Source organism: Lipotes vexillifer, unplaced genomic scaffold (genome assembly GCF_000442215.2).
Source record: "Lipotes vexillifer unplaced genomic scaffold, Lipotes_vexillifer_v1.1 scaffold683, whole genome shotgun sequence".
NCBI lineage: Eukaryota > Metazoa > Chordata > Mammalia > Artiodactyla > Lipotidae > Lipotes > Lipotes vexillifer.
This window is the reverse complement of record NW_006779881.1, coordinates 49,259-61,376: the sequence shown is the minus strand read 5'-3', so window position 1 is coordinate 61,376 and position 12,118 is coordinate 49,259. Positions and strand designations below refer to the sequence as shown.

Sequence of the window (12,118 nt, the reverse complement as noted above, 5' to 3'; positions counted from 1 at the left end):
CTGCTGACCTCACAATAAAAACCATTTCCAGGAAAACCAGTTTCTTCACGTGCCCAAGGAGCTCAGACTAACTGCTTCCTCATCTCTAACCTTGCCTGCTCTTACTCTAGCATTAGTTCTTTTCCTCCAGTTTTTGCCCTGAGGGAGACAGGGAGTAGGGAGTTCACCCATCACTGAATGAAGGCCCTTAAGGTAATCTGAACATATAGAACTCAGATACAGAGACAGAGACATTTTGTTTCAGACAGTGTTCTAAGTAAGTTTGAGGCCATATCTAAAGACTCCTACTTTAGGCTGGTACTGTTAGATTTTGTTTTTGTTTTTGATGGCGTTTGGAGGGAAATTTCGGGTTCAGTTTCCATTTAAAGCAAAAAAGAAGCCCTATTTTTGGAGGTATGTAGGACAGCAGGTGAGGGATCTTTTTGTCTTGGAAGCCCCAGAACCAGGGGCTGGGTTCTCTTCCAGGAGTGAGCTCTGATTTAGGGATTGGGCATATATTTTGGTGCCAGGTGCCTCCTTGATTTTGAGGAGCTTTGTCACTTTCTCCTAGGAGAACCTTGGGTGAGTCACTTAGTATCTCTGAGCCCAGTTTCTTGATTTGTAAATAAGAAAAATAAGAGTATTAAATTATAGGGTTGCAAGGATCAAATGAAATAATACACATATAGCACTTAGCACAGGGTGGGGCACACAGTGAGTGTTCACTGAATGGCAGCTGTTATTATTATTTATTATTAATTATTTTATAGCTTAAAGTAGTATAATTGACATGTAAGTAACTGCCTATATTTAAAGAGAAAAATTTGATGAGTTAATGGTAACTATTGTCATTATTAGTCTGGGATTTACCGCTTTCTGTATGACCCTGGGCTCTGAACCTCAATCATCTCTGTCAAGTGGGGGACCAGTGTTAGTCCTGACTTGCAGGATTGAATCACATGAGACAGTGAATCTGAAAGTGCTCTGACACGATGGCAGCAGGGCTGCCCTCCTCCTAATTCTTCCTCCTTGCCTTTTGCTCCATCCCTTTCCTGAGACTTACCTGTGGGACTTTGGGATTCGCATGGGCCCCAGTTCACAGTACCAGCCCTCTTTCTCATTCCTGAATGTGAACACTCGACCCCCGACATGGTCGTTGGCTTCCAGGATGGTTACCTGGTGTTCAGAGAGGCTGCTGTCATTCCCAGGGTCATGCTCTCCCTTCTCCCACCCACTACTCCCACTCCCACTGGCCACAGGCTCTGCTCTGGAATTCCAGGCAGTAGGTCCCTGAATGTGCAGGATAACCAAACTGGGCAGAGGGGGGTTCCTCCCAGAGGGTCCTGAGTAACGTAAGCGAGGCAGAAGAGCTCCAGGGTTACAGGGGTCAGAACGCCTCTTGGTCCCTTCTGGTTAGCATAGCCTTTCTCTACTTTTATTTCCAAAAGAACACAAGTTACAGTTAAGTCTCAGGAGAAGCCAGATTTTTGAGGAACAATACCTAAGGTCTGAGAGACCTGGTGGGTTATGCATAGTTGTCAAAGTGTTGGCTGTTACCCAACTCCTTTTCTTTTTCCACACAACGATGCAAACTGGGGGTGAATGATTGAGGCCCCTCCAAGGCCTGCTCACCTGGTGGCCCGAGTCCTGCAGGGCCTTGGCTGCCGTTAGCCCTGACATGCCAGCTCCCACTACCACCACACGCTTGGGCAGCAGGGAGGTGTGGAGGCCCTCCTGGGCTGTGACCAGGATAGACTCGTATTCAGGGTCCTGGAAGCACTTGACCAAGTCCTCATCATAGCCGAGGCAGCTGGGAGTAGCCAACAAGAGCCCCAAGATCAGGATCCCTGGGGCAGAGAGAGGAATGGGGGCTGCCTTTCTGGGGCTCTGTACCCCACCCTACCCAGAGTGAGCTTGGCTGTGTGGATGAGTGGGAGTGGTAAGATCAGGCAGTGTCTGTCGAATGTGTGGTTGTAAATGTGTGTATGTGATTGTGCCTGTGTCTATGTTATATGGGGTATGAATGTTTGTGTGAACGTGCTGGTGTTGTGTGATTGTGAACGTGGACTACAAGTTCACACGTGTGCACGTGACTAGAAACTCAAGAGTGTGTGCAGCTTCGTGTTGGAGTGTAAATTCGCCTGCTTCTGTTGGTGAGCATGTGTGTGTGAGCTTGTCTATGACAGGTGCTGTGACTGTGAGTTTGTGATTATTGCCCTGCATAACCGTGCGATGTCTGTGATTTTATGTGAAGGGGATGTGTTTGTGGGAGAGTGTAGGTACCTGAGTAAATGTGTGGATGAATCTGTACAGAAAAGCGAGAGGGATTGTAGAAATCGGTGTGTGTTGGCCTGCGTCTGGAGGAGAGAGGATGATAGGTATGCATTTGCTTGAGTTTGAGAGAGAATTCGGTTGCTTGTGTCTGATTCTGTGTGTGCATTTGTGCGTGAGGTTGGGTGGCGGAGCCTGAGGGTGTCAGTATTCTTCGGGGATGTGTGCATTTGTGAGAGGGTGTGTGTGTGTGTGTGTAGCACAGTTCTCTTTGGGGAAGGGAAGTGGGGAAGTGGTGCCCTGTCTCTCGGTGACTAATAGTGCCCCACGGGAACTTGGCAATCCTGTTCTTCCCCAGCCTTGCAGTATTCTTCCAAACCCTCCATGTTTTTAACGTGCAGTCAAGACTGGAAACCATAGTTAATGTATAACATGCAATAAGCCTGGAGTGACTGCAACAATTAACAGTCCTTATGTACAGAGAAATTCACCTAAGAGTCTGAAACTCTGAAAGAGAGGCTGTGTGGTTTCCTTGGTGTCACCTGCTCTAAAGGGGAACAGCCAGGGGTAGGGACACACTGAGCCCCCTTGCATTAGCCCTAGGTTTATTGGCAGGTGAGAACCCCCTTAGTCCAGTCTTTGTACGGGCAGGACAACCGAAGCTCTAAGAAGAAAAGGGACCTTCAGGGACCACCCACTGAGGAGGGGCAGGGACCAAGCTGGTTCCCAGGGCAGGCCTTTCCCAGTGACAGAAGGGCCTTCTGCAGGGGTGACTCCTCAGAAAAGAGGAGAGGGGTAACCATGCCTCAGGCAACAGACAGTCGAGCCTCCCCACAGCCCCCACCAGGCCTACTTCAACCTCCCTAACCCATTCTCCACCCCTGACAAGTTTTCCCATCTCCCTGAGCTACCACCATTCTGTCTCAGTGTCATAACCTTCCCCTTGAGTGGGCCCAACCCCCAGACTCACTCTCCAGACTTGTATCCATCTTCTCAACTCACTTTCAACACCTGGACGTATCCATAGTCCCTGACCGAGCTCCTGTCCCATCTCAGTCCCCACCTCCCTTCCCCTGGCCTGGCCCTATGCCCAGACTCCCCCTTGGACCCATCTCGACCCCCTGGCCCATCCCCACTCCCCAGTCTAGCTCCCCTCCCTGTTTCACTGTCCAACACCTTCTTCCTCAGGTACTTCCCTCTCAGACCCAGAGGAGGGACCCCACTTACCTCTCATCTTGACCATGGCCCTGCAGCTCATGCTGAGCCCGGGACAACTCTCCCTCTCTTTATGTGGATTCAGCTCCACCCAGCAGTAGCTGGCCTCCTCCCACTAGGCTGCCTCAGGGCCCTGTTGGCTGGGCCAAACAGAGAAGCCCTGCCCTCAAGGCCTGGGATGTCAGGGGAGATGAATATCCCATCTCTAGCCTCATCTTCTGCACCTCCACCTTCCTCCTGGCCCATCTCCCTTCCTAGAGAAAGCCCCTTCTCCCAGATCAGAGCCCAGCCAGTGGGGAGGAGGGGTTGTGGGAACCCAGTGGACTGTACAAAACCTGCTGTGACCATCTCCCAGGAAGGGGTGAGGGTTGGGAATGAGCATCTGGACTGGTTTGGAAGTCCAGTGTCTGGGCTCCCAGCACAGGGCAAAGCTCCTGGCTGCTCCCACTAGAGAACGTCCCTGTTCCACTGCTGTCTCACTGTGGAAGCTTCTGCTCCGAGGTGGGGATTCTAGCCATGAATTCCCATGGGAGGGCTGGGCCCTCCCCACCTCTCTCAGGTGCTCCCTCTGCAGGCAGGGCAGAGGTCTCTGGTCCTGCCCATTTGCAGTGGGGAATGGCCTTTTTTCTCCTTTCCTCTGGGGCCCTCAGGGCTTCCTTAGGCACAGGCAGGTTTCTCTGGCCCTGAAATTTCTTCTCCCGAGGAATCAGGCCATCTGGCTGTGGCGCCAATACTAGCCCTTTGTTCTCTGGGTACAGTGCAGGTGGAGAGAGAAGTGGGCAGGAAACATGCACAGAGCAGCAGCCTGGGACTGGGGAGGGGGGCAGGAGTGCGAGCAGACACACAGCAGCTGAGACACAGGACTCAGATCCTGGACACCAGTGATGGCAAAGAGGAAAGGGCAATAGCAATGGAATCGAATAGAACTGAGTTCGAATCCTGCTTTGTCATGTTGTAGCTGTGTGCCTTAGGACATATGGTTTATACTTCTCTGAGCCTGGGTTTCATTATCTGTAAAATGGGGCAACAATACTTTCTTTACAGGGTATTTCAAGGATTAAATGAGATGATGTGTGAAGAGCTTGGCATAGGTAGGTACCTAAGCTGGTTTCCTTCTTTCATTTTGGAGATAGGGTTTGTCACACACAGTTGTAATATCTTTAAAAAGGGATAGTTCCTCCACCACAGGGTTGCTGGGAGCACCAGATAGAATAATGCTTGGAGAGTTACTGTGTGAATTGCTGGGTTTTAGACGCAGGTCAAGGACTCTCTCTCTCTCTTGCTCTCTCTATTGTTGCTTCTTTTATTTTTAATAGCTTTATTGAGATATAATTTATATACCATACAACTCACCCATTTGAAGTGAACAATTCAATGGTTTTTAGTGTATTCACAGAGTTGTCCTACTATCACCACAGTCAATTTAAAAACATTTTCATCATTCCAAAGAGAAATACCATACAGTTTAGCCATCACTCCCCCTTCTCCGCATCTCCCCAACCCCAGACATCCACTATTCTGCTTTCTGTCTGTGTGGGTTTGCCTGTTTTGGACATTTCATGTAAATGTAATCATACAATATGTGGTCTTTTATGACTGGCTCCTTTCATTTAAGATAATATTTTCAAGATTCATCCATATTTCAGCATGTATCAGTACTTCATTTTATTATGGCCAAATAATATTCCATTTATGACTAAATAATATTCCATTTATGCCACATTTTGTTTATCCATTCATCATTTGGGTTTGGCCACTTGGGTTTCTCCCCACTTTTTGGCTATTATAGGCAGTGTTGCTATAAACATTCTTTTTATCAATATATGGGCATAGTTTTTCATTTTTCTTAGGTATACACTTTGGAGTGGAATCGCTGGGTTGTATGTTAACTCTGTTTAACTTTTTGAGGAAATACCAGATTGGTTTCCAAAATGCCTGTACCATTTTACTTTCCCACCAGCAATGAATGAGAGTTCCAATTTCTCCTCATCCTTGACAACACTTGTTATTATCTGTGCTTTTTTATAGCCATCCTAGTGGGTGTAAAGTACGAACTCTTTGTGTTTTTCATTTGCACTTCCCCAGTGACCAATGACATTAAGCATCTTCTCATGTGCTTAATGGACATTTGTATATCATCTTTGGAGAAATGTATTTTCAGATCCTTTGCCCATTTTTTCATTTGGTTAATTGTCTCTTTATTACTGAATTGTTAGGGTCCTTTATATAGTGTAGATAAAGGTCCCTTATCACATATGTGATTTGCAAATGTTTCTGACAGCCCCATTCTGTGGGTTGCCTTTTTACTTTCTTGGTGTCGTTTGAAGCAGAAATGTTTTCAATTTTGAAGAATCCTTATTTTTTTCTTTTGTTGCTTGTGCATTTGGAGTCATTGCCTACTCCCAGGTCATGAAGACTTACCCTTTGCTTTCTTCTAAAAGTTTTATATTTTTAGCTCTTATATTGAGGTCTTTGGTCCATTTTGAAGTAATATTTGTATATGATGTGAAGTAGAGATCCAACTTCATCCTTTTGCATATGGTTATTCAGTTGTCTCAGCATATTTTATTAAAAAGACTATTCTTTTCTCATTAAATTGTCTTGGAAAATTTGATCCTTGTCAAAAATCAATTGACCGGCAGAGGGAAACAGACTTCCGGGAAGACGGTGGAAGACTAAGACGTGGAGATCACCTTCCTCCCCACAGATACACCAGAAATACATCTACACGTGGAACAACTCCTACGGAACACCTACTGAACACTGGCAGAAGACCTCAGACCTCCCAAAAGGCAAGAAACCCCCCACGTACCTGGGTAGGGCAAAAGAAAAAAGAATAAACAGAGACAAAAGGATAGGGACGGGTCCTGCACCAGTGGGAGGGAGGTGTGAAGGAGGAAAAGTGTCCACACACTAGGAAGCCCCTTCGCGGGCGGAGACTGCGGGTGGCAGAGTGGGGGAGCTTCGGAGCCGCGGAGTAGAGCACAGCAACAGGGGTGCGGAGGGCAAAGCGGAGAAATTCCAGCACAGAGGATCAGGGCCGACCCGCACTCACCAGCCCGAAAGGCTTGTCTGCTCCCCCGCTGGAGCGGGCGGGGCTCCGGTCGGAGCGCAGGGAGAGGACTGGGGTTGGCGGCGTGAACACAGCCTGCAGGGGGTTAGTGCGCCACGGCTGGCCGGTAGGGAGTCCGGGGAAAAGTCTGGAGCTGCCGAAGAGGCAAGAGACTTTTTCTTCCCTCTTTATTTCCTGGTGCGCGAGGAGAGGGGATTAAGAGCGCTGCTTAAAGGAGCTCCAGAGACGGGCGCAAGCCGCGGCTAAAGGCTAAAAGCGCGGACCCCAGAGACAGACATGAGATGCTAAGGCTGCTGCTGCCGCCACCAAGAAGCCTGTGTGCGAACACAGGTTACTATCCACACCTCCCTTCCGGGGAGCCTGTGCAGCCCGCCGCTGCCAGGGTCCCGGGATCCAGGGACAACTCCCCTGGGAGAACGCACGGCGCGCCTCACGCCGGTGCCGCTGCAGGCTCGCCCTGCACTCCATGACCCTCCCTACCCCCGGCCTGAGTGAGCCAGAGCCTCCGCATCAGCGGCTCCTTTAACCCCGTCCTGTCTGAGCAAAGAACAGACACCCTCCGGCGACCTACACGCACAGGCGGGGCCAAATCCAAAGCTGAGTCCCTGGGAGCTGTGAGAACAAAGAAGAGAAAGGGGAATGTCTCCCAGCAACCGCAGAAGCAGTGGATTAAAGCTCCACAATCAACTTGATGTACTCTGCATCTGTGGAATACATGAATAGACAACGAATCATCCCAAATTAAGGAGGTGGACTTTGAGAGCAAGATTTATTATTCTTTCCCCTTTTCCTTTTTTTTGTGTGTATGTGTATGCTTCTGTGTGAGATTTTGTCTTTATAGCTTTGCTTCCACCATTTGTCTGAGGGTTCTATCTGTCCGTTTTTTATTTTTTAATTTTTTTCTTAATAATTACTCTTTATTTTAATAACCTTATTTTATTTTACTTTATCTTCGTTCTTTCTTTCCTTCCTTCCCTCCTTTAGACAATGAATCATCCCAAATTGAGGAGGTGGACTTTGAGAGCAAGATTTATTATTCTTTCCCCTTTTCCTTTTTTTTGTGTGTATGTGTATGCTTCTGTGTGAGATTTTGTCTGTATAGCTTTGCTTCCACCATTTGTTCCAGGGTTCTATCCATCCATTTTTTTGTTTTTTGGTTTTTTTTTCCTTTTAATAATTTTTTTTTATTTTAATAACTTTAATGTATTTTATCTTACTTTATTTTATTTTACTTTATCTTTTTTCTTTTTTTTCTTCCTTCCCTCCTTCCTTCCTTGCTCCCTCCCTCCCTCCCTACTTTCTTTCTTTCTTTCTACTTCTACTAATTCTTTCTTTCTACTTTTTCTCCCTTTTATTCTGAGCCGTGTGGATGAACGGCTCTTGATGCTGCAGCCAGGAGTTAGTGCTGTGCCTCTGAGGTGGGAGAGCCAACTTCAGGACATTGGTCCACAAGGGACCTCCCAACTGCACATAATATCAAATGGTGAAAATCTCCCATCTCAACACCAGCACCCAGCTTCACTCAACGACCAGCAAGCTACAGTGCTGGACATCCTATGCCAAACAACTAGCAAGACAGGAACACAATCCCAACCATTAGCAGAGAGGCTGCCCAAAATCATAATAAGTCGACAGACACCCCAAAACACACCACCAGACGTGGACCTGCCCACCAGAGAGATAAGATCCAGCCTCATCCACCAGAACAAAGGCACCAGTCCCCTCCACCAGGAAGCCTACATAACCCACTGAACCAACCTTAGCCACTGGGTACAGACACCAAAAACAACAGGAACTATGAACCTGCAGCCTGTAAAAAGGAGACCCCAAACACAGTAAGATAAGCAAAATGAAAAGACAGAAAAACACACAGCAGATGAAGGAGCAAGATAAAAACCTACCAGACCTAACAAATGAAGAGGAAATAGGCAGTCTACCTGAAAAAGAATTCAGAATAATGATAGTAAAGATGATCCAAAATCTTGGAAATAGAATAGACAAAATGCAAGAAACAGTTAAGAAGGACCTAGAAGAAATAAAGATGAAACAGACAATGATGAACAACACAATAAATGAAATGAAAAATACTCTAGATGGGATCAATAGCAGAATAAATGAGGCAGAAGAACGGATAAGTGACCTGGAAGATAAAATAGTGGAAATAACTACTGCAGAGCAGAATAAAGAAAAAAGAATGAAAAGAACTGAGGACAGTCTCAGAGACCTCTGGGACAACATTAAACGCACCAACATTCGAATTATAGGGGTTCCAGAAGAAGAAGAGAAAAAGAAAGGGACTGAGAAAATATTTGAAGAGATTATAGTTGAAAACTTCCCTAATATGGGAAAGGAAATAGTTAATCAAGTCCAGGAAGCACAGAGAGTCCCATACAGGATAAATTCAAGGAGAAATACGCCAAGACACATATTAATCAAACTGTCAAAAACTAAATACAAAGAAAGCATATTAAAAGCAGCAAGGGAAAAACAACAAATAACACACAAGGGAATCCCCATAAGGTTAACAGCTGATCTCTCAGCAGAAACTCTACAAGCCAGAAGGGAGTGGCAGGACATACTGAAAGTGATGAAGGAGAAAAACCTGCAACCAAGATTACTCTACCCAGCAAGGATCTCATTCAGATTTGATGGAGAAATTAAAACCTTTACAGACAAGCAAAAGCTGAGAGAGTTCAGCACCACCAAACCAGCTTTACAACAAATGCTAAAGGAACTTCTCTAGACAAAAACACAAGAGAAGGAAAAGTCCTATAATAACGAACCCAAAACAATTTAGAAAATGGGAATAGGAACATACATATCGATAATTACCTTAAATGTAAATGGACTAAATGCTCCCACCAAAAGACACAGATTGGCTGAATGGATACAAAAACAAGACCCATATATATGCTGTCTACAAGAGACCCACTTCAGACCTAGAGACACATACAGACTGAAAGTAAGGGGATGGAAAAAGATATTCCATGCAAATGGAAACCAAAAGAAAGCTGGAGTAGCAATTCTCATATCAGACAAAATAGACTTTAAAATAAGGACTATCAGAAGAGACAAAGAAGGACACTACATAATGATTAAGGGATCGATCCAAGAAGAAGATATAACAATTGTAAATATTTATGCACCCAACATAGGAGCACCTCAATACATAAGGCAAATACTAACAGCCATAAAAGGGGAAATTGACAGTGACACATTCATAGTAGGGGACGTTAACACCCCACTTTCACCAATGGACAGATCATCCAAAATGAAGGTAAGTAAGGAAACCCAAGCTTTAAATGATACATTAAACAAGATGGACTTAATTGTCCTATTTATAGGACATTCCATCCAAAAACAACAGAATACACATTTTTCTCAAGTGCTCATGGAACATTCTCCAGGATAGATCATATCTTGGGTCACAAATCAAGCCTTGAAATTTAAGAAAATTGAAATTGTATCAAGTATCTTTTCCGACCACAACGCCATGAGACTAGATATCAATTATAGGAAAAGAGCTGTAAAAAATACAAACACATGGAGGCTAAACAATACACTACTTAATAACGAAGTGATCACTGAAGAAATCAAAGAGGAAATTAAAAAATACCTAGAAACAAATGACAATGGAGATACAACGACCCAAAACCTATGGGATGCAGCAAAAGCAGTTCTAAGAGGGAAGTTTATAGCAATACAAGCCCACCTTAAGAAGCAGGAAACATCTCGAATAAACAACCTAACCTTGCACCTCAAGCAATTAGAGAAAGAAGAACAAAAAAACCCCAGAGTTAGCAGAAGGAAAGAAATCATAAAAATCAGATCAGAAATAAATGAAAAAGAAATGAAGGAAACAATAGCAAAGATCAATAAAACTAAAAGCTGGTTCTTTGAGAAGATAAACAAAATAGATAAACCATTAGCCAGACTCATCAAGAAAAAAAGGGAGAAGACTCAAATCAATAGAATCAGAAATGAAAAAGGAGAAGTAACAACTGACACTGCAGAAATACAAAAAATCATGAGGGATTACTACAAGCAACTCTATGCCAATAAAATGGACAATCTGGAAGAAATGGACAAATTCTTAGAAATGCACAAACTGCCAAGACTGAATCAGGAAGAAATAGAAAATATGAACAGACCAATCACAAACACTGAAATTGAAACTGTGATTAAAAATCTTCCAACAAACAAAAGCCCAGGACCAGATGGCTTCACAGGCGAATTCTATCAAACATTTAGAGAAGAGCTAACACCTATTCTTCTCAAACTCTTCCAAAATATAGCAGAGGGAGGAACACTCCCAAACTCATTCTACGAGGCCACCATCACCTTGATACCAAAACCAGACAAGGATGTCACAAAGAAAGAAAACTACAGGCCAATATCACTGATGAACATAGATGCAAAAATCCTCAACAAAATACTAGCAAACAGAATCCAACAGCACATTAAAAGGATCATACACCATGATCAAGTGGGGTTTATTCCAGGAATGCAAGGATTCTTCAATATACGCAAATCTATCAATGTGATTAACCATATTAACAAATTGAAGGAGAAAAACCATATGATCATCTCAATAGATGCAGAGAAAGCTTTTGACAAAATTCAACACCCATTTATGATAAAAACCCTGCAGAAAGTAGGTGTAGAGGGAACTTTCCTCAATATAATAAAGGCCGTATATGACAAGCCCACAGCCAACATCATCCTCAATGGCGAAAAACTGAAAGCATTTCCACTAAGGTCAGGAACAAGACAAGGTTGCCCACTCTCACCACTCTTATTCAACATAGTTTTGGAAGTTTTAGCCACAGCAATCAGAGAAGAAAAGGAAATAAAAGGAATCCAAATCGGAAAAGAAGAAGTAAAGCTGTCACTGTTTGCAGATGACATGATACTATACATAGAGAATCCTAAAGATGCTACCAGAAAACTACTAGAGCTAATCAATGAATTTGGTAAAGTAGCAGGATACAAAATTAATGCACAGAAATCTCTGGCATTCCTATATACTAACGATGAAAAATCTGAAAGTGAAATCAAGAAAACACTCCCATTTACCATTGCAACAAAAAGAATAAAATATCTAGGAATAAACCTACCTAAGGAGACAAAAGACCTGTATGCAGAAAATTATAAGACACTGATGAAAGAAATTAAAGATGATACAAACAGATGGAGAGATATACCATGTTCTTGGATTGGAAGAATCAACATTGTGAAAATGACTCTACTCCCCAAAGCAATCTATAGATTCAATGCAATCCCTATCAAACTACCACTGGCATTTTTCACAGAACTAGAACAAAAAATTTCACAATTTGTATGGAAACACAAAAGACCCCGAATAGCCAAAGCAATCTTGAGAACAAAAAATGGAGCTGGAGGAATCAGGCTGCCTGACTTCAGACTATACTACAAAGCTACAGTAATCAAGACAGTATGGTACTGGCACAAAAACAGAAAGATAGATCAATGGAATAGGATAGAAAGCCCAGAGATAAACCCATGCACATATGGTCACCTTATCTTTGATAAAGGTGGCAGGAATATACAGTGGAGAAA

General features: G+C 44.1%; 1 protein-coding gene across 1 annotated transcript in view; it reads right to left on the bottom strand.

The window, feature by feature from the left end:
• The window catches only part of LOC103085233 (L-amino-acid oxidase-like), a 6,466-nt gene extending 2,973 nt beyond the window's left edge, over nt 1-3,493 (bottom strand). Inside the window, exons 1-3 of the mRNA XM_007453022.1 lie at nt 3,478-3,493; nt 1,612-1,826; nt 1,043-1,155 (exon numbers count right to left, since the gene is read on the bottom strand). Of these exons, the coding sequence (XP_007453084.1) occupies nt 1,043-1,155; nt 1,612-1,826; nt 3,478-3,493 (344 nt within the window). The remainder of the gene's footprint in view (nt 1-1,042; nt 1,156-1,611; nt 1,827-3,477) is intronic.
• Between the last annotated feature and the right edge of the window lie 8,625 nt (nt 3,494-12,118).